This window comes from Maniola jurtina, chromosome 7, assembly GCF_905333055.1.
Source record: "Maniola jurtina chromosome 7, ilManJurt1.1, whole genome shotgun sequence".
NCBI lineage: Eukaryota > Metazoa > Arthropoda > Insecta > Lepidoptera > Nymphalidae > Maniola > Maniola jurtina.
In genome coordinates this window covers 6,320,034-6,342,325 of record NC_060035.1, presented here as the reverse complement: position 1 = coordinate 6,342,325, position 22,292 = coordinate 6,320,034, and the positions used below count along the sequence as shown (strand labels likewise).

The 22,292-nt window shown below is 35.5% G+C and overlaps 2 protein-coding genes across 8 annotated transcripts in view; one reads left to right on the top strand and one right to left on the bottom strand.

Moving 5' to 3' along the window:
• The window catches only part of LOC123867059, a 185,931-nt gene that overhangs the window by 5,245 nt on the left and 158,394 nt on the right, over nucleotides 1-22,292 (top strand). The gene's annotated exons all lie outside the window — the stretch shown is intronic.
• On the bottom strand, nucleotides 3,805-10,877 carry LOC123866732. Its single transcript, XM_045908410.1, has 2 exons — nucleotides 9,237-10,877; nucleotides 3,805-3,999 (listed from the first exon to the last, which is right to left on the bottom strand). The coding sequence occupies exons 1-2, from the start codon at nucleotides 10,110-10,112 to the stop codon at nucleotides 3,805-3,807; spliced, it is 1,071 nt and encodes a 356-aa protein (XP_045764366.1). The 5' UTR covers nucleotides 10,113-10,877.

The following is a 22,292-nucleotide window of genomic DNA, read 5'->3' as shown; positions in this document are numbered from 1 at the left end:
TTTAAAACCATATTTGCATTTCTAGGACGCTCGAGTTTACTCGGTGCAGTTGAGAGACAGTCTCCGATTTGCATTTTGAATTATCTACTTCTTCAAACTTACCTACTCGCTTAAAATTTTATTCAAATTTACACTTCAACTTAAAGCTTGAATGAACTAAAAAATGTAAGGTATACAATGTCTAAAACATTCAAACAATGTACAAAAGTTCTATTATCTATTTGGTTTAACTATGTTATGCAATAATATGGACAAGCCATACTTAATTTTATAATTGCGAAAATGTGTCTTTCTATCTGTAAGCATTTCACAGCCCATCTGTTTAACCGATTTTGATGAAATTTGATACAGCTTGCATCCCGGGGATGGATTAGTTAATTTTTGACCATTTGACATTGGTTGTTTCGTGTTACTGTTTTGTTTTGTGAAAATCAATGAGTTCCTTTAGAATAAAGAAAAGATCAAAATCCACTCGAAAAAAGTCGTAGGCATCATCTAGTGTGCCAAATATAATGTCCAATGTATCTCAGAAAGAAGTCTAATCATCCGAACTTCAAATAGATAGGCCATAGAAAAAAATACGATCGCCACGACTCCATGCAGTCTTGTCGCTCCTACTCGTATCTCTGGTATTTTAGTAAAGCGCGAAGATAGAAGTTCGCAAAAGTTTTTATCTGAAGGTAATATCCATTAAAAACCCCTCAAAACCTAATTTCTTATGTAAGCCAGCTAATTCTTAGTAGAGTGAATTTACATTTTTTTAATAAATATAAAAGTAAAAAACCCTGATTTAACTTTTACATCTCGGCTTTAGTAAACGATAAAAAACATATTAAACCTTTAATTTAACTATCTACTAAAATCATCCGCAGTAAACTCCTTATGGGATGGGGGACGTCGCATTAAAACTAAAGTGGCTCTTGAGTTATGGATTATAAGAAAAACGTTGGGAAATATAAATACAGAAACCAATAAATAACAACTTTTATCCTAAGATTATCTGTAAGTAGATAGAGTCGCAGATTTTACGTGTACGGAGTAATATTTTCACACATTCATAATAAAACACGCGTTAAAAATAATTTATTGTGTTCTAAAAATGCGTGTGATACATATTACGAGAATCCAGACTTTATCAGTTACGTTAGAAGATGTTGCTTTTATGTGAAACAAAAACTGTTTCGTTAATTAATAAATTATAATATATAATATAATAAAAATAAATTATATAATATTTTATTCTGTAAATCTTTATAAAATTACGAACACCAACTGAGTAAATGTTCATTAATTAGTATAGTAAGTATAGAAAAACACACTGGAATTTCAGAAATTGCAAATTAAAAAGTACGTGTCCCAAATAATTTTATTTAGATTTTTTCTGCGACTTACTTCTGAAAAATTGCACAGCATTATAGACTTGTGTTTAAAAATATACGCCTCTGTATATTACGGCGAGAGAGTTGTTATATTATTAGAGGCTGTAACGTCTCAGTGATATTTTTAACAGACTTTAAAAAAAGGAGGAGGTTCTCAATTCGTCGGAATCTTTTTTTTTAATCTACCTAATCCAAGGTGAGTTAGATAGCAAATGATAAGGCTTCAGAATTTTTGAAAATACTTCCTAAGTCTTTGTTATGAAGAAACCTTCATACAAAATCGCACGTTTTTGCACCAAGCGGTTTGACGTCGAGTCAGACGCCACTGTTACAGTTACCGTAAGGGTTGCTGTAAGCATATCTAGTCGGGTCAGCACATTGTATCATGATCTTCGTCGTAATCTCCATTTCAGTTGCGGACGTTCATTTCCGAACATATTATCCATTTTCCAAAGAGCGCCACCATACTTGGTCCTCAGTCCTCCCGCCACCTTTTTATATCGTCGGTCCATCTTGCTGAACTTTTTATGAAAGAAAGAACACAACCGATCTGATGTAGTTCCTATGTAATGTATTCGGATTTCATTCAGCTCACTCGAAAGGCAAACCTGCCCGGGTTTGTTTGAGCTTCGAGCTCCGTTTAGCTTTTAGCACTTCATGCATTTTCGTTTGATTGCGTGCCCGATTTCATCGCTTAAAGCCGTACCGAGCATGAGTTCTGAAAACCTACACCCCATTTCTACCGCCCGACTGTGTTGAGCGTATAGTAACCCTAAGAGTAAATAATACTATACCATACTATAATAATCTTATAAGATAAAATATTATTAATACAAATTTAAACTTGGAACTAATACACATTTTAATGTCTGTGTGTAGGTTATGTAATACTCAAAAAAAATGTAACTTAAATTAAAAAAAAATTAGTCACAAGCATACTAGATGTCGTGGGGTTTGCTACTCGTAATAATTTAGAACATATCTCTGGTTACGGCCTATTAACCCAAATAAATCAGAAACGTTCAACTTGTAATACCCACAAAATTTAGGGAAAATTGACGATTAAAATGCAGGTTTATTTAATAGAGAAGGAACTCATGTTAGCTTAGCAGATAGCATTTACAGTATTGACTCAAGTCTAGTCTATTAGAACCATCGATGATTAGAGAAGACTTTGACTACGGCTGGTTATCAGCAAGATGGCAGGCACTGAGGTCGAAGGCATATTACTAAAGTATTACAAAGTAAACTGAACTTTATCTCCACTACCTAATGTAGACGTACTTACCTACATATTATTCTGTTAACCAAAACAAAAAGAAGCGTCAATTTTTTATGATGAATTTGTTCATCATCAGTGGTATACTGAACTCTATCTAAATTTAGTCATTTTAGACGATATGCCAGATGCGTAGCGTCTGATTTTCTAGATTCTGTGGTTATTTATCAGATAATAACTGAAACTCAAAAGCCTTGAAAGTTAAACACTAAAAATATTTATAACCAATGCATCGTACCAAACTTTAGATTATGGACATATCCTAACCCCTTCTCATTTTGAGAGGAGACCCGTGTTCAGTGGTGGACCGGCAATGTGATAATGATGGTGATGATAATAATGAGTTTATTGAAAGAAGATACATTTGAATAAACACAAAAGGTTTTGTCGAATAAATAGTTTTTATCGTACAACGGAATAAAACCCAATAATTCGATTGCTTATTGTAAAGAAATAAAATTCGGATCAACTTATTCAAATTTTGGTAATGGCTATTAATTTAAAAGCGTTTTCCTTTCAAAAAACGGTTAAAATGGAGACAATTGAGTATGAAAATGAGTTTTTATAGCGCAAGTCTTTTATTTAAAAATTGATTATGTTCCCTTTTCAAGACGGCGGGGTTAATGATAACAGTCAATTTTCAGAGGAAAACATTGCGAGGCTCAGAGAAAAGAAGAATTTTACAATTGAATATTTTAGAAGTCTTTATGGGTTTAAATAATAACCTATCAGTTCATTTACATAATATTTACAAGTAGATAACACCCGCGACTTCATCGCGTGGACTTAGATTTTGAAAAATCCATAGGAACTAGGATTAAAAATTTATAACACCCCCGACAAGTGAAGGTTACAGTAACTAGAAAAGAGCTGATAACTTTCAAACAGCTGGACCGAATTTCTTGGCTATAGCTTTTATAGCTAAGAACACTCTCGATCAAGCCACGTTTCAAACAAAAAATCTAAATTAAAATCGGTTCATTAGTTTAGGAGCTACGATGCCACAGACAGATACACAGATATACACGTCAAACTTATAACACCCCTCTTTTTGGGTCGGGGGTTAAAAAAAATAGTCTATAGGTCCTAGCGCACATAATATTAACCCGGAAAGAGAGCGTCATCGTATCGCCTTTCGCCTCGCCGTCAACCAAGCGTCAACCTCCTGTAAAAGCAGATCAGCAGCTCCGGTACATCGACTCGGCTGGCTAGGCGACGCGACGCGGCTGCACTTACAGCAGGCAGGCTGCAGGAGTGGTGAGAGGGGCAAGCGTGGACGAAGAGAACAACGCTCTCGTACGGTCTCGGACGCTCGGGTATGAAGAGACGTAAGCGCGGGAACTGCAAGTTAACCACGCACTACACCGCGGTTTTTAGCTTGTCCCGAGGACAGGGGGTTGCGATAACTTTCTGATTAGTGTGCCTTGCAGTAAGAAGTTTCATACAAAGAATACTGGACAGCTCGAGTTGATAGGGTTAGGATTTCTTTCCGAGTTGATGATTGTGTGCTATGACCAATTATTAATTATATTATGTCTATCTCTAGGATGAAGGCTCTGTATCAATAAGATGATGCATATTGCTTGACAGTACTTCTAAGTTCTAACAAGCCACAACGGAAAACAACTAGGTACTTACTTATCAGGGCAGATCCGAGTAAATACAGGAAATTGACCAAACTAATAATTGAACCCAGGACCAGGAACGCAGAAACGCCGTGAATGCGAAGATGATTCCATAAAACGCGATTACCTAGTTGTTTAAGAATAAAGAAGACGGTTAAAGAAGTAGGTACAATGTATTTTGAGTTAAAGATTATTATCGTAAATTGGCTGAATTCCCTAATCCTGAGAACGGAATTTATAATAAGACTCAATTTCCTGCGGGAAACATTCGCGGAGCTCAAAGAAAAATCGTGGCTTAGACTTTAGCAAGGTAAAATGAAATGAAACATTAATGCACTTACAAAATTGCTTTTTAAACAAGTATAAAACAAAAGAGTGACTCTTAAGAGTGCTTACATTATTTCCCCGAGTACCTACAAATTAACTTACCTTTTATAATATGCGGGAAGTTTTCAAAGTTTTCAATAATAAATACCTACTTTCTAAGTGCTTGCAAAAAATGCGGGCTATAATTTAAATAATACATTTTAACTTTCTGATTTAAGCAGATTTCATTATTTTAGCAGATTTATTCACGCCGTACATGGGCAGGGTCATACTGTGACAGGGCAATTGTGCCCGAATGGGGCAAGGGCACAAATGTAACCATGCCCTACGTATGCTTTGACAACTGCCCAGCTTTGGTACAACCCTGCAACATAAGGTACTATTAAGAGTTTTGTGGTAACATTAATATGTCCGGTCTTCATTATGCCGATACGTACCAATTAATTATTACCAACTGTTGTCTTACCAGCAGTTTTATTCGTTATTTCACGTATGTAATTACTCCTGTATGCCATTATCTATGTACTTATGTGATCTCGGCCTATTGTGATTGTTTGCAAGCGTACCTATCTAATCTGCTAACCTGTGTAGAGGTTTCCGATCAATACATACGTTCTAAAATTGGAGAGCTCTTGTGACATCAAATTGGAACTCCACAAGAGCTGCTGCTGAAGGCTTTTTTATTGTCTACGTAACGGAAATACGTATTTTGTTTCAAAATAAATTGTGTAGATAGAGAAATAAATAAATTGTCTAGATGATGAGATTTAGGTTTTTGAAAAATTCCATAGGAGCTTTTAAATTCAAATTCAAATTCAAAATGTTTTTATTCAATTAGACTTTTACAAGTTCTTTCGAATCGTCAAAAGCATCTACCACTGGTTCGGAATGCCTTTCCTACCGAGAAGAACCAGCAAGAAACTCGGCGGTTGCTCTTTTCAAAGATTTGATATACAATATTATGCCATGTATAAAAGCAATTGAAGTCCTGCGCATTGCTGGAGCGAATCGAAGTTCAAATCCACGCTTTTTTATCATTTACATAATCTTCGATAGTATAATATGCTTTTCTCAAGAGCATATTTTTAATAGATTTTTTGAACCTGTGTAAAGGCAAGTCCAAAATTGACTGAGGAATTTTGTTATAGAAGATTATACCCATTCCCACAAATGACTTTTGGACCTTCCTGAGACGGAGCGTAGGAGTCGCAAGCCTGTTACGGTGTCTAGTCAGCCTGTTGTGTAGATCACCAACCCTCTTGTAACTAAGAATATTTTGTCTTACAAAAATTATGTTGTTGTAAATATATTGAGAGGCTACGGTAAGGATACCTATTTCCTTAAATTTTTCTCGAAGTGAATCGCGTGGTTTTAAGTTATAAATTGCGCGTATTGCCCTTTTTTGTAATACAAAAATTCTCCCAATATCTGCCGCTCTACCCCATATTAAGATTCCATAAGACATAATACTATGAAAATAAGCAAAATATACTATCTTTGCGGTCTCCACGTCAGTTAATTGTCGAATCTTTCTAACCGCGTAAGCAGCAGAGCTTAGTTTGCCAGCAAGAGTTGATATATGGGTGCCCCATTGCAGCTTCGCATCTAAGGTTATCCCCAAAAATGTAGTAGTCTCTTCCATTTTCAAAATATCATTATTTATCATTAAATTAATGTTACTTGTGTTCTTGGTATTGGGCAGTGCGAATTCAATACACTTAGTTTTTTTTGCATTTAAAAGTAGATTATTTACAGTAAACCAGTGAGTTACCTGAGATATGGCACCATTTATATCGTCAAAATTGTCCTTATTTCTATCGACTTTAAAAATCAAAGACGTATCGTCAGCAAATAGTACGATATCGCAAATATTTTGGACTACATATGGTAAATCGTTTATGTATACTAAGAACATGAAAGGACCTAGAATAGAGCCTTGAGGAACACCCATTAGTGAGGCTGATCCGGATGACTTCACATCATTCACACATACTGTTTGAATACGATCACTAAGATAGGACGCAATGAGACCAAGCGCAGTGTCTTTGATTCCATAGTGGCTCAATTTAACTAAAAGAGTCTCGTGCTCAACGCAATCAAATGCCTTGGATAAATCACAGAAAATACCAATGGCATTCTGTGACCCCTCCCACGCATTGAATATATGCTTTAACAGCATTGCGGCCGCATCGGTTGTTGATCGACCTTTAGTGAAGCCATACTGTTCAGAATGGAGTAGCTTATTTAAATTGAAATGCTGAAGCAGTTGGTTGAGCATGATTTTCTCAAATATCTTGCTCAGTGTTGGCAAAATTGAAATTGGCCTGTAATTGTTTGGGTCACTTTTGCTACCCGATTTAAAAAGAGGTATCAATTTACTACATTTCATGAGATCTGGAAAAGCGCCTGTATCCACAGACTCATTAAAAATTAAGGCTAGATATGGCGCAATAATATCAATAATATTGTTAATTATTTTTACTGATATTCCCCACAGATCTCCGGTTTTTTTGCTTTGTAAAGATTTGAACACTTTAACAATGTCATATGGAGTAACGTATTCAAACCTAAACAACACACCGCATTCAGTGACATTGGCCCTGAGAAGATCATAGGCTTCTGTTGGTGAAGAGCTAAGGGAACTAGTAGTGATGACTGGAATGTTCTGGAAAAAATTCTCAAATGTATTTGCAATTTCAATATTGGAGTCAATAATACGGTTATTAATTTTTAGCTCCAATTTATTGTTATGCACTTTTTGTTTCCCAGTTTCATCCGTGATGATATCCCAAGCTGCTTTAATTTTATTATCAGAATTAATAATTTTTTGCTTTATGCACAGTGACTTTGCTTGTATGCAAACCTTTTTGAATAATTTTGAATAATTTTTTACATATTCAACAAATGTGGGAGTGTAGTTATATTGTTTTTCTGCATACAAGTCGAACAACTTATTTCTACTTTTATAGATGCCAACAGTAGCCCAGTCACTAAATTTAAGATTTTTAAACAGTTTTTTTTCTACAATTTTAAAGGTAGAATTAAATTGAGAGTTTATGAGATCAAAAAAAGCATTATAGTGTTCATCCGGACCACCCTGAGTAAAGTCAAGTTTAGGTAAAGCAGTTAAAACCTTTAGTTTGAACTGCTTTACCTTTTTAGTGGTTACTGGCCTATACTTTATTAACTTTGTTATGTCTTGATTATCACTGGGAACAGATATCATTTGTCCACAGTGATCGGATCTTAGATTCGTCATGATCGATTTTGCGACAATCTTACAGTCACAGAAAATGTTATCTATACAAGTGGCTGAATTTGCAGTTATCCGTGTTGGTTCATTGAAAATTTTCTGTAAATTAAAGCTTTTAAATAAATTGAGTAATCTGTCAGTAAAAGAAGTGTGAAGCAAAATATCAATATTGAAGTCTCCACAAACTAATATCTTTTTTGATGACCTACATATCCGCCTCAAGGCCTCTTCCATAACGTCCTCAAACAGAACAAAGTCACCTGAGGGGGGTCGGTACACGCAGACGACAATATAGCGCTCCAGCTCAACACAGGACAGCTCAATAGTGCGTTCCAATGAAAGATTAACAATGTCTTTCCGTTCTTTATAATTGATATTGTTGCGGGTTAATATTAAAGACCCTCCGCGTATAGCTTTCTTTCTAGAGAACGCACTTGACAATTGATAATGTTTTAAATTTACTATTAATTGATAACTATTGAGCCAATGCTCAGTGAGGCATAAGATGTCAATATCAAATTTTTTAATAAATAGTTCTATCTCATGTTCCTTGCCAGATAAGCCCTGAATATTTTGGTGTACAAGATTGATTTTACATAGCTTATCTGTTGTCGCACTACTTAGTTTAAAATCTTATTACTGTTTACAGTAGTGTCCATGCAACTATTTGTATCCAAACTATTATAATAGTTTGTATCCAACGTAAAAAAACTGGAATTAGTAGTATTACTAATTAGGTCTATATTATTAGTACAACATGTACCGTTTTCAAAAGAACTCAAGCTAAAAATAGCTGTGTCTTGTATATTACAAGCTACCAAGGTAGCTATTTGTTTCTTATAACTAAGGGGCAAGTACATTGTATCCTTTGTCAGTGAAAATTTTTTTATAAAATTATTCGTGTCTATTATGTGAATATAATCCCTATGGCCAAAACTTAAATTATTAATAAGCATGTTGAGTTTATAGACATACCTATTTTGTGCTGGGGTTAAAGTGCAAGAGTAAGGAAAAGTGCACAATATGAATTTACAACCCGTATTTTCTTGTAGGTCCAATAGGTATGCAAAACTTCTTAAAATTTGTTTTTTTGTTATTTGCATGCTGTCACCTATCAACAAGACAACTGTACTATATTTATCTAAACAGCAGCCTTTTACATTTTCAATTATATATTCATATGGTGCCCCTGGGTTACATATGTTGATCACTGTTTGATGTAATTTATTACTTATTAAATGACCAAAGTCTTTTCCCAATCCATCTGAAACAACAAATGTTTTCCGCTGAGGGCAATGTAACGAGGAACCATTGTTTTCACAGCCTTTTTGTTGTCCTATACACTGACTGTCCACTGGCATTTCGTCCGGAACCTTATTTGAGCACTCACATCTATTAATCAGAGAGTCAAGACGATCTATATTATAATTACTTAAGGCTAACAGCTCATCAGCGGCCAGTATATGCTCACCGACCTGTTTCTGTGACAGCTCGTACTGGGAAGTAACTGTTTTCAAGGAGTTTTCCAGTTTTAGAATCTCCTCATTAAGACTCCGAACGTCAGTTTCATATTGAACTCTCATCTCTTGCAGTGAGGAACAATATGTATTGAGCTTATTTAATAAATCTGAACGTTCTTTCCTAAGCCTAATGTTTTTATTACATAATTTCTGAAATTTTATTAATTTTTTCGTTTTTTTAATTAATTTACCAATTTTAATGTATTTTTTAATTTTTTTGTGACTATTTAAATGGATAGTTTCTGAATGTGGCTTATTATTAGCAGCACAAGGGCTGTCACAGGTCAGGTCAATTGTCAACACTGGTGCTGTTGAGGATGAAGCAAGCAGCTCATCATACAAGTTATTTGTTTTTTGTGTTTCATAACTTGCTATTTGTGACTGAAGGTCACAAATTAACTGTTGAGATTGGCTTAATTCATCCTCTAACATAGATATCTTTCCCAGAGCCTCTTCATAAGTTTGTATGCACTGATTGAACGACCCTACTGCCAACTGAAGTTGGTCGCGCTCCTCTGATAACAAAGTATGAGCGTTGTGCAGGTTTGCAAGTTCAGACTTTAACTGTGAGTTCCTAGCAATAATGATTCTCATCTCAGCTTCACTTTCATCTTGTTCCTTCAGTAATTGGGTATTTAATTGTTTCAGTGATTTTATTTCGTGTAAAGCATTTTTCAGTTTCTGTTGTTCTTCAAGAGCGGCAGCTTTTCTGGTGAACATAGGAGCCATCTTGTACTATATACCTGAAACACACCAATAGATATATGTAAGTGAAGGAAATGGAAAGTGTTAGGAGTCTAGCAGAGAGAGGATGAGAGACAGCGAGATAACAAAAGTGAGATAAGTTAATAGACTAGGAAGAAAAGTTAAAATTAGTTTCCTGGTATGTTGACTAGGTTTATTACCTATATCATAAAATAAACTAAACAAGTAATAAGTAGGTACTTGATGCAAACACAAATAAAGAGGCCATAGGAAAATTTAGTCAGACTTACACTATGCCTAATAACTATTTATACCTAACTCAGGTGGACTATGTCGTACTGTAATCATTATGTGTACAGTGGAATGTTAGTTTTGTCTGGGGCAGTAGGTACAGACTGTACAGATCATTCTTCAACTTCACTTCCACTGTAAGTCAAGCAAAGTGAGAACAAGTTTTGCCTAAGTGTGTGGAGGGACGTGTCTCGAGATTCTCGAGTATGTACGAATACCTATCGTGTAGGGAGTGTTGGATTACTGAATAAGTTGTATAAAATAATAACAGATACTCCCCCGGTAAAAGTCCGTTATAGGTTATTGAATCACGTCACACCGCTCACAAGTCCGTCTCACTGGTGCTGGTTGGCAGTAGATCGGTATTGAAATTATGATTTATCACAAAATACACTTTGATTACAGTTGTTTTACAATAATTGTAGCCTTATTTAAATGTAAATTTACTTAAAATTGTAATTAAAATTAAACAGCTGATTTTCAGACATGTCAGCTTCAGTCAAGTCAGTTTTATACTTTCAGAGACAAGTTAGACAGACAGCTCCTTTTAGAAACGCGACTTATTTGAGGTTACCCTATCCCTCTAGTACAGTCTAGTCGTCTACGACGTCGTCCACGTGAATTCTTTTGGAAGCCTAGCCTAGGAACTCTTTTATTTTTCGGGACAAAAGCATGAATAATACCTACCTATTCTTCCCTGGGATGCAAACCATCTCTGTGCCTTTCGCCAAAAACCTAAAGCTAGTAAACGGACTGACATGAATACTTTCGTATTATTTTATAACTAGCTGATGCCCGCGACTTCGTCCACGTGGATTTGGAATTTCAAAATTCCTGTGAGAACTCTTTGATTTTCGAGGATAAAAAGTAGCTCCGTTGTGAATTGTGATGTGATTGAAGGATAAACCAATAAACAAACAAACTCACTTTTGCATTTATAATATGGGTAGTGATATTAGTATGGATCATTATTAGGATATTCTATAGCTTGGACAGTTTTACAAAACTGCGGATCTCTAGTAGAACGGTATCTGAGATGTACCTTCTCATAAACTGGTAAAGGTGAGAATGTAGGTATGCGAATGCTCAGAATCTATGATGTGCATTGTTCTAACACATTCCACACGACAGCCTTATTATCCGCCTTTGTGGTCAGCTTTAACCACAATATCTAAATGGCCAAGAAATTGGATTATGTATTGTTTTTACAGTTAAAGCCAAATATGAAGGCGTTATCTGTAGAATAGCAAATTATCTATAAGTATAAATATAATATTATGTATTAAGACCGGCTTACGATAGTTTTTTCAAGATAATTTAGACATTTTTTTCATCATTATCATTAGGTATCAACCGATAGACGTTCACAACTGGACATAGGACTTCCACATACCACGGTTTTGCGTCGCCTGAATCCAGCGACTCGCTTGATATCGTACCTGTCCACCTTGTTGGGGGTCTTCCAAGGTTCTATTGGTTTTTCGAACTATAATAATATGCCCTGTCTTAACTTCGGCGGGGAGGGGCAACGCACGCACAACAGACGGAAACGTTTAAGTGCGGAAATCAGCCCAGAGAGAAGAAGAAGAAGATGCCCTGTCCATTAGCAAAATCTTATTAGGTATTTTTTATTGTAAAAAAAAACCTGTGTAATTATTATACCTACCTATCACTATAATTTCTTTTGTTATTCCGCTGCCATAATGTCGGAGAAAGTGCCAAGTTAAAATTACTTTCAGTCACGTCATTGCGAAAACGAAAACGTGATAGACTGTCACAAATATAAATTGAACATCAAGACGTAAGTATTATAGTTTTCAAGGATATTCAACAGAAAGTAAGTTTTGTGTTCAACGTTGACATTGTGAAAAGAGGTTTGAATATTTTAGTATGGAGCCGTTCACCATTTTCTTTTTTTTAATGCGAGGCCGCTATCTTGTAAAAAAAATGATTTGGCGGGCTACTAGGCCAAAATATTCAAAGATCTTTGATATACACAGTGAAAAATAATAAATTAGATAAAAATATGTTAAGAAGTAAGCTTTCACAAGTTTGAAAGAGTCAATTACGGTTTCGGAATTTTTTCTACTAATAGGTGTATGGTCTAACATTAATCGTTGAATCATAAGAATAAAATACCACAGATGTCAGAAACAACTTACCTACATACTTAACAAGATTATTCGTTTGCAATCCAATAATAATTTCTAAGTAGGTAGGTCTTGTATCATAAGTAGATCGGAACACGACTAACGTATCAATTAGCCAAAAGCCAATCAGAAGTAAATCCCGTGTATATCCGGTCAAATAATCTGATAAACCTTTGTTTACGGTTGGGCCGAACCGAATGACCGAATTTCGTCCACAGCGGTCAATCCCCACAGAGATTTGTCATCTGCGCGGGAGTTATTATTTATGTAGTGCACAAGTGCGCAAACACAGGTGCACTCTCTACTGGTTTACTCTCAATGGACACGCCTGAAGAGAGATATGGTGCAGAACTGCCGGCTTTACGATGCTCTCCCAGACACAATGAGAATTCTTGACGGAAAGGTTCAACATTTATTTTTTGCCCGACCCGGAAATCAATCCCAGGATATCATAAGAAAAACGGACAGACAGACCGCACACAGGATAACATTACAAGGATAACATAACATCACATTATTTTGAAAACAAGTTAAGAAAAGTTGAAAAGTTTATGTTAATTATGATATTTTATCCCAAATGAAATCGATTTTAATAATTCCTAATAAAATCATTAATATAATAAAAGCTGAATTTGTTATTAAGTAAAGCTTTTTAATCTATCTATCCCGTGAACAACATCAAAGACAAGTTCCTAGGCCTTGTACAATGTAACAGCTACGAATGATCGTCGATCAACTGGACGTGAAACGCAAATTAATAAAAAACAAAACTCTCGCCTCGTGAATTCCCGACGTCAATCCGGAAGGCTGACAATCTGCAGTCATCTAAAAATTAAAGGTCGCGTTTGAGGAAATCGTTTAAGAGCCAATACGTAGAATAAACAGCTGACGCTGAGTTGAAACCCGGCCGCAGGTGGGACGTCGTGGTATATTTAGCTTGTGACTTGCGTTCATTGTCACCAACGAGCCAAGGCCTCGGGAATTGTCGGAGCGAATAGATACATACTTACATAATAATAATCGTGGGACCACAAGCTTTACGGAATTTGTTTTTAAAGGCTGTTATATACCGACCTCCTCACCGAATTTTGGCCATGATGGCCAATTATGGCCGAGTATCTTATACAGCAGATATCATCACCATGATCAACCCATCGAAAGTTCACTATTGAGCCCGGGTCTCCACTCAGAATAAGAAGGGTTTGGCCATCCAACCCATCAACCAACCATCTGACCAAATGCAAATGGGCAGACTTCACACATGTTTAAGAACATTATGGAGAACTCTTAGGCATGCTTTTTCCGTTAAAGCAAGTGATATTTATTTTCTTAAAATGCACGTAATTTCGAAAAATTAGGGGTCCGGGATTGAACCCAGCACCCTAGATTTACCTACCCTAGAGACCCTAACTACTAGGCTTTCACTGAAAATGCAGGTGCACTCTCTAATCCCTCAAGTCTATCATAGTTCAATGGATCTGCAATCCCGGACGACCGGTGACGAGGAAGATCAGGCGTAGAACCATCGATAAGTAGGACAGATCATTAATTTACGTGCTCAAACACCAAGAAATACACAAACCGTTCACACGTATATACTAGAACAAAATAACAGAACTACTTATATTATGTTGTATAGAAGCAGGCGTTACTTTGAGGAAGTCCAAGGAACCAAAAGCTTAATTTGCTATAATCCGCTAAACCAGACTTTGTATGATGCAACATGCAGCATGCAATATGCACCGCCCGCCCTCCCACTGCTAAACATGCAGGAAAAGCCAGCCACCAAGCAAGATATACGCATCACCACCACGCAGCACCACACAAATCCCAAAACCACTCAACACACGTTTCACCCAGACACCTTATTTACTTAGAATTACTTATCTATAATATTCATATTGTACTTTTATAAAAATAACGTAATAAACAAACAAATGAATGAATGAATGAACAAAGTGTACGTTTCGAAAATAATTTTGTCATTCTGTCCGTTTGTTACCTTTAGACACCGGTTTTGATTTTTGATACCTACCGAAATATCCCTAGGCTTTTTTGTCCCGGAAAATCAAAGAGTTTTCACGGAATTCTGAATAACATAGATAAATTCATGCAGATAAAGTCGTGAGGATCATCGATTTTTCATAAATAGACCATTCCAATCGTAGATTTTAAGTACCTATTTGATTTATTTGCTTTTAAAAGAATTTACTTTATTGGAGTACGAATTTACATGAAGAAGTGCCGATCATCGTTGGATATTATTGAACAAATTGCCCTCCCAGCGGGGCTGTTAGCGAGTTTCGTTTGATCTATAAAATATAACTTCATTGCTCTACTATGTAAGTACTCTTACCTACCTGTTCACATATTGGCCCTTTGACATAAATGTTGGCACTGGAAAATGTGTACTGAAACTCAAACAAACTCAAATAACTCTGTAGGACAAGCTGTGTCACTTATCATATCTCATATCGTCATAATGTATCATCCGTTAGGAAACTAAACTCTACTGAAAAGAACTGGCCAGAAACTGAGCAGTTACTCTTTTTGAAACGTGAAATATTATTATGTATACTTACTACATATTTATGTAGTATGTATGTGTGTATGACTTTTATTAGTTAAAATTAAAAGAGGTGGCTAGACAGAGAAGCTATTCGTTTGATGACCTTTCGATTCAATATCATGTAAATAATATGTGAATGTGAAATATGTAAAACTAGCTGATGCCCGCGACCTCGTTCGCGTGGATATAGATTTTTAAAAATTCCATAGGAACGCTTCGATTTTCAAGACAAAAGTAGCCTATGTGTTAATCCAGGGTAGGTATAATCTATGTCTCCAAATTTCAGCCAAATCCATCCAGTATTTTTTGCGTGAAAAAGTAACAAACAGACACACATACGCACACACACACTTTCGACCTTATAGTTATATAAGTGTGAAGTGTGATGTATAATGTATAATACTATATGATTTAACAAGTAATTATACTATCTTGTGGGCGGCTAAATGCAAAGCGAATCGCTTCCATAAGCTCCATACAACATGTTCACTAATGAAATTCTTCGATTGTAATATACCTACCTAATAATAGGAACAACAAGTGTAAATTAAAAATTTATAACACCCCCGAAAGTGAAAGTTATAGTAACTAGAAAAGAGCTGATAACTTTCGAACCGATTGTCTTGGGTTATAGCTAAGAACACTTTCGATCAAGCCAACTTTCAAACAAAAAAAAAAACTAAATTAAAATCGGTTCATTAGTTTAGTTTAGTCGGAGCTACGATGCCATAGACATAGATACACAGATACACACATCAAACTTATAAACACCCCTCTTTTTGGGGTCGGGGATTAAAAACTAATGTTTTTAATAACATTAGTATGAGTTCTCTCAAGTTGGTCCAATTTATAAACTATTTTGAAACTTTAATTTAGAATTTTTGCGTATTTCCCGAGGGTCATCACAAACATTTTCTCGTAGAGTTTGTCCTCCACTCTTTAATAAGTCAGTTATGACACGAGCAATTTGCATATCAAACCACTTTTAGCTCGGCCAATTATATACCGTAACGTTGACTAAAGCTATAAATCTTCGTACCAGCGGCTACTTCTCCATTTTTACACGACCATAAACTGTCTAGTGGTAAACAAATGACCTGATCGACACCACTGCCTGTTATTTGAAGGTCTATTAAAAAGATGGCATTTTGCCTACTTATCTGTTTTATTTAATACTAATTTTTGGCCGTGACTTTGTTGTAGTGATATAATTTATAGCCTATAGAATTTGAAGATAATATGTAGCTATTATCGGATATTATTGGGCCGGAATCGGATCATTAGTTTCGGAGATTACACCCTACAAACTCACAAAATGATCAATTTTACCTCTTTGATAAATGTTAAAAATTACAGTTTATAGTTTAGGCTGCGTTAATGATTGTGAGGAGTCCAGAAAGAAGCAATTTCCTCACAAGTCATCTGGGATCACGGCCCACATGATCTACCTAATCCCATTAGTTAAATTTCTAGCGCGATTTGCTAGCCAAAATATATGAGTATAAGAATTTACCTAAGTAGATAAAATTATCTCCAAATTGATACTTGATATCATGAAAATTAAGAGACTTCAAAGTTACTGATAAAGCAGATTTATAACAAAGGCGTTACAATTAATAACAATGTCCAAGAACTCAGAGTTTTCGTAACAAATTTTCATCCTTAGAAATTTAATATTTAAATACTGTTCACAGCACTTTCAATATTAGTTAGCTATAGCTCCCAATTAAATTGTAACGCTAGAATTAATAATTATACGATTAAGCTTGACTTGGTACTAACAGCCATGGCTATAAGGGCTTGGAAAAACAATGCGCGTTCAAAGCGACGCACGTCAGCAGTGACGCATGTCACTCAATCCACAATGTGGATGCTACAGAAGTGTAAACACAGAAAGTAATAGAAATGGTATTAGTTATCTTTTATACTGGAACAGCGTGTCGCCGTTTTTGAGCAATTCGTACATATTTGTATGGTACTCTATATAAGTATATAGTAGTAAGTTTATATGGTATGTATCAATACAAAGCAATGTTAATTAAACTCTAGCGGTATCATAATAGATAGGTTTACTCTTACAATAAAGTGCTATAATGGGTACTTAACTGCTTAACGGTGTGGCAACAGTGCATATAACGCTTCTACACTTCTACGGATTTCTGTGGCGGATGCTTTTATGCACTTTTATGTCATATTATAATCTAGGAGTCTGTCGCTTTACACAATATCGCCATCGCGCCTCACTGTCGTTACGCGTTTTTAATGTCTTAGGCCTTAAAGGAACTAAGAAGAAAGTAGGTAAATAGTAGCAAGTGAAAGTGAAGTTCTTGGCTTTTAAACTTGATTGTATGAAATCTTCAAAGTCCTTTGGTAGCTATTTCTTTATAACAGAATTTTCTATAATTTCTTTTCTCATATGCAAGGCATATAGTTAGACCTTTATACGGTTATAATTTTAATTCCTATGTAATAAGCATTCAAATTAAATAAGAGTAGAATACTGACAAGTCTGCCTGCGCGCTCGTTAAAATTATAGTCCATTTTAATTTGTTTTTTCAGCAGGTACTTACGCACCTATACAACGCAAAGGTCAAGTATTCTCTCTTGACATGCAAACCACCAGAGCGGCGTTAATCAGAACCTTTAGCTTCATTATAGTGTATTTTATATTCTGAAAGTAATATTATTATACAAGTAAAAGTTTGAATGTTTGGATAAAAAAATGAAATAAAATAAAAATATTTCTTACTCCTTCACGCCACAATAACCCGACCGATTCGGTTGGAATAAATGGAATGGACATATTATCTAATAAGTTTATCCTGAATCAACTAAGGTACTTATATAGGCTACTTTTTATCCGGAAAAATCAAAGATGTATCTAGCGAATTGAAATCACACACATCTTGCTCGTAGTATTATTAAAGACATGACTAATTGAAATATAGATGCAGCGCACCGTAGACGTTATAACAAGACAGACGCCTACGTTTTCAACAAACTAATCCATCGATAGGGAAGTAAACACGTCTTATTTCTAGAAAACCATTACGGGAGCCCAAAACATTATTACTCTCGTTCACTGCAAGTTGCACTAATCTGCACACATCTTCCTGCCTCGGAAGTCGATTTACAGCTGACATAAAACGGTTTACAACCTAGCGTATGCTCTTCGGGCCTTAGGCTGCTTTTCCACCAGATAATGTACTATGCTATGTTGCTATAGATGTGTGTGATATCCAATAACCATTTTGATGCTTTATATAGCTTAGGATTGGTGGAAACGGATTCAACGAAGCTATACTTTTATATGAATGGATGCGTGCTATGGATGAGAGCTACGGATGAAAGCTACGGATTGAGGCTACGGATGCGCGAGTGGTGTAGACGACCCATGTTCTCCCTAATATCGATGCATCGCTTAGGTATCTCAAATCGCGCATCTACCTCTCACAGCTATCCCGCAGCAGCGTATCTTCATAGTACATCTTACTCGCTACATTAGAACACAGTCACACAGTTTCATAGCTTAGCTTTGACCTCCTTAGAACAGCAGCATAGCTGCATATCATGTCTTTGGTGGAAACGCAGCTTTAAACTTAACGTATCGTAGAACACCGAATAAAATAGTCACTCGACATTCCTAATGGTCTCGTGAACATAAAATAGTGACTTTCAGTAACTGTTCTCTAATTTATCTGAGCTTTATCTGATTACTTTTGTGGACATAGAATAGTGAAATTCCTACAAATATTAGAAATGCGAAAGTGCGTTTGTCTGTTGGTTGTCCTTCAATAGCTCCACAAGAAAGTAACGGTTCGACCGATAATGATTTTTTGCGTGGTTATACTTATAGGACCTGAGTTTATTTTATATCCCGAAAAATCAGTTTCCAAGGGATTAAAAAAAACTTAAATCCACGCAGATGAAGTCGCGGTCATCATCTTGCACCTGATATATTATACGTAATAGTATGTAGAAATTGGTCCATATTCTGTTTTAGATACATAGGTTTTAGGTAGATACATAAGAATAAATTAAATAAAAAAATGATTTAACTCAGAAATGACTGAAAAATGATGAATAAAACATGATATTATTGTAATTTTTGGTACCCTTCCCGTTCAAACTTCGTAAATACGTTTTGTGATAAATCAAGCCGATTTTTATTTAACTTAGCAGACTGTAACTTGGTATAACATCGCAAATTTTCTGCAGACTAGAGTGATGAGGATTTGGCAAACATGGTCTACATAACTTTACTCGGTCAGAAAACTTTGAATTGGAAAAATATTATTATCTTCCATGTAGAACATACTGGATTGTTCCATCCATTATTTACGCAATAACGGTAGATTTAATAAAATCGTTACTAACAGATACTATTTAGATCATACGTTTTATATGTATAGGTACAGAATGGGACCTTTATAAAGCACCCATTATTAATATGATCCCGGGCAAACGTGTGCAATTCTCCCATTCGAGAACAGAGGAAAGAATGGCTTTGTTCCTGTTGGAGTATTATTAGTTGGAATTACGATCTAATATGGAAGTTTCCTGTATAAGTATAGGCAAAGAATTAAGAACGCATCATTCGCTTCTAACCTAAAATAGGACACTATAGTCCCATTGCCGAACAATGTCTGGTTGATTAATTTATTTTAATTAATTAATTTAGACAGTCTTATATTATATTTTTAACCCCCGACCCAAAATGAGGAGTGTTATAAGTTTGACGTGTGGATCTGTGTAACTGTTATCTGTCTGTGGCATCGTAGCTCCTAAACTAATGAACCGATTTTAATTTAGTTTTTTTTTTTGAAAGGTGGCATAATCAAGCGTGTTCTTAGCTATAGACAAAGAAAATCAGTTCAGCTCAAAGCTATCAACTCTTTTCTAATTACTGTAACCTTCACTTGTCGGGGGTGTTATAAATTTTTAATTTACACTTGTATTAGTATGCTACTACTCTAACTAGAGGGTCTACAGGTTCTCAGTATAAGTAAAACAGTCTAGTGGTACCTAAACTTACCTATTACTTAGAAATAATTTTTGAGAAACTCCTACGGGATCTTTAAAAAATCTAATTAAATACGGGCAAAAAGTCGTGGGAAAAGCTAGTCTTTTGATAAATCTTCTTCATAAAATAATATTTTTTCTGAGTAGAAATGATCTAAAAGCCAAGCGGTGTTACTACTCTTGAAAGCTATTATGTATAAGTCACGACTCATTACCTACGTGAACCAAATAAAAAATATCTACCTAGATATTATTAATATTAATGTACTTAAATCATGACTGGTAGTACCTACGTGGTCGTGTTTGTGTAGGAGTGGTTAAATAAGTTGACTAAAATTTATCAAAACAAGTTAAATAGGTATAATATAGCTTCTGCAGTCTTAGCATGATGTCAAATGTTAGTATGATGCCTTTGGCCCACTCGTCTGTCAAATTATGTCCTTTGACATGCGATAATGTTTCAAAATGGTTTCAAGTCCCAGTCACAAATCAGGCAATATCAACGTGTTTGTGACACAAGTGATAATAGGATGGGGATTTCTCGTATTTTGCGTTTACAAATATGTGTATGTAGCATGTGCCAATGATTTTGGCAATTGCCAATTGCTACGACAGCGCGCAGAACATGGTTACGCTAAGGCTGCAGGTATACAAGAGTAAACAATATTTATTCTGTTAAGCTAAGCCCTAAGCTAAGTATAAGTAATAAGAATTTACTTGGAAAAGTTTGTTTCCCCAAAGACTGTGTGAAATATTTTAAATGGAGAAAACGTGTAGGTAGAAAAACTTATTCTATTTGTTGTAAGTTCTAAGCTGACTTAAAACTATCATTTACCATCAACGTCCTTCCTTTTCAGTGTAAAACACAGAAATTCAGGATAATAATCACATACGGAGTCAAAAATATTGAACGTACATAATAATTTTATTTTTTATTTTATTTTATTCATTTATTTGTAATCAACAGCGTAACAGCTAATGTAATTTAACAATTTAGAATACATATAAAAATAAGGCCAAATGGGATTAATGCGATTATGTTTGTCTGTCTGTTATTTTGTAATGCATAAGGGTCAAAACCAGAGCGAAATCTGAGCACCTCGACTCCACGCAGTCTTGTCTGGTCTTACCCCTAGAGAGTAAGCCACAATACACACACTCTCGGAGCCAATAAACTTATGCCCTGTAGGACATCAGGTTATTAACTCGAGAGTTAATTAATGTATAATATTTACAAATCTTCATAATATCATACTCTTTGAAAAAAAAATACCTACGGTATTTTTTATTATTTTTTTGGAGCAATGCTGTGGCAGGAGTAAACTGTTTGGTTTACCCTTGGTTTACCATAATACAGCGAATTTCATAGGTTAATATTTTAAATGTCAGCCAATTGGATGGATCTAACGTGCGTTTCACAGTAAGCACTTTTAGAATTATTTTGGAACTTACTGTTATAAATTACAAATTATGCGATTACGTTAATTTGTTGAATGTTAAAACTTGACCGATATCCATTGCCGCACTTGGCCGCGTAACAAAATGTGTCAAACCGTGCACTGGCGATGTCTATTTTGGCATCTCATTATCTATTCGTGCCAGAATTCTTTAGGACAACGCGGTTGCACGGAGTTATTTCAAGAAGAAAATTAAAAAAACACGAGCGGCATACTCGTAATAGTAGCTTCTCACGGCACGTGATATAATAAACCGAGTTAGCTCCGACGTTTTTGATAACACGTGCTAATGGTGGGCTCACTCTACCTCAAATGCGACCTTTTTAAATGCACGTGTATAATGTTCGAGACACGAGTAGGATATTTACCAGGTATGAAGCTACGACCCACTCCCTAGCCTCAAACTCCTACTTTTAATTGCTAAAATGAGTCTTGAGCACATTATTTACCAGCTATAAGCCAGCCCAAGCATCGAACTCCTATAATTCTTCATTGAATATGAGTAAGGAACATGTACATAATGTATGTAACATAATGTTTGAAACTCGAGGACGAAATTTACCAGCTACAAAGCTACGAGCCAACATGAGCCTCGAGCTCCTTCATTGCTAAAATGAGTCAGTAGTAATTGAGAATATAGCAGCGTGAGATTGTCGCCGTGCAAAAATAGTCACTTACCATTACGTGTTGCTGTAAAAACAGATATATATATTAT

What these genes read in the sequence shown, in the direction of transcription:
- LOC123866732 (XM_045908410.1), bottom strand. Translation starts at nt 10,112, where the DNA reads ATGGCTCCTATGTTCACCAGAAAAGCTGCCGCTCTTGAAGAACAACAG. An exon ending in GATGTGAGTGCTCAAATAAG is followed by an intron (nt 4,000 to 9,236) that starts GTTCCGGACGAA and finishes GTTAACTTGCAG; the next exon opens with TTCCCGCGCTTACGTCTCTT.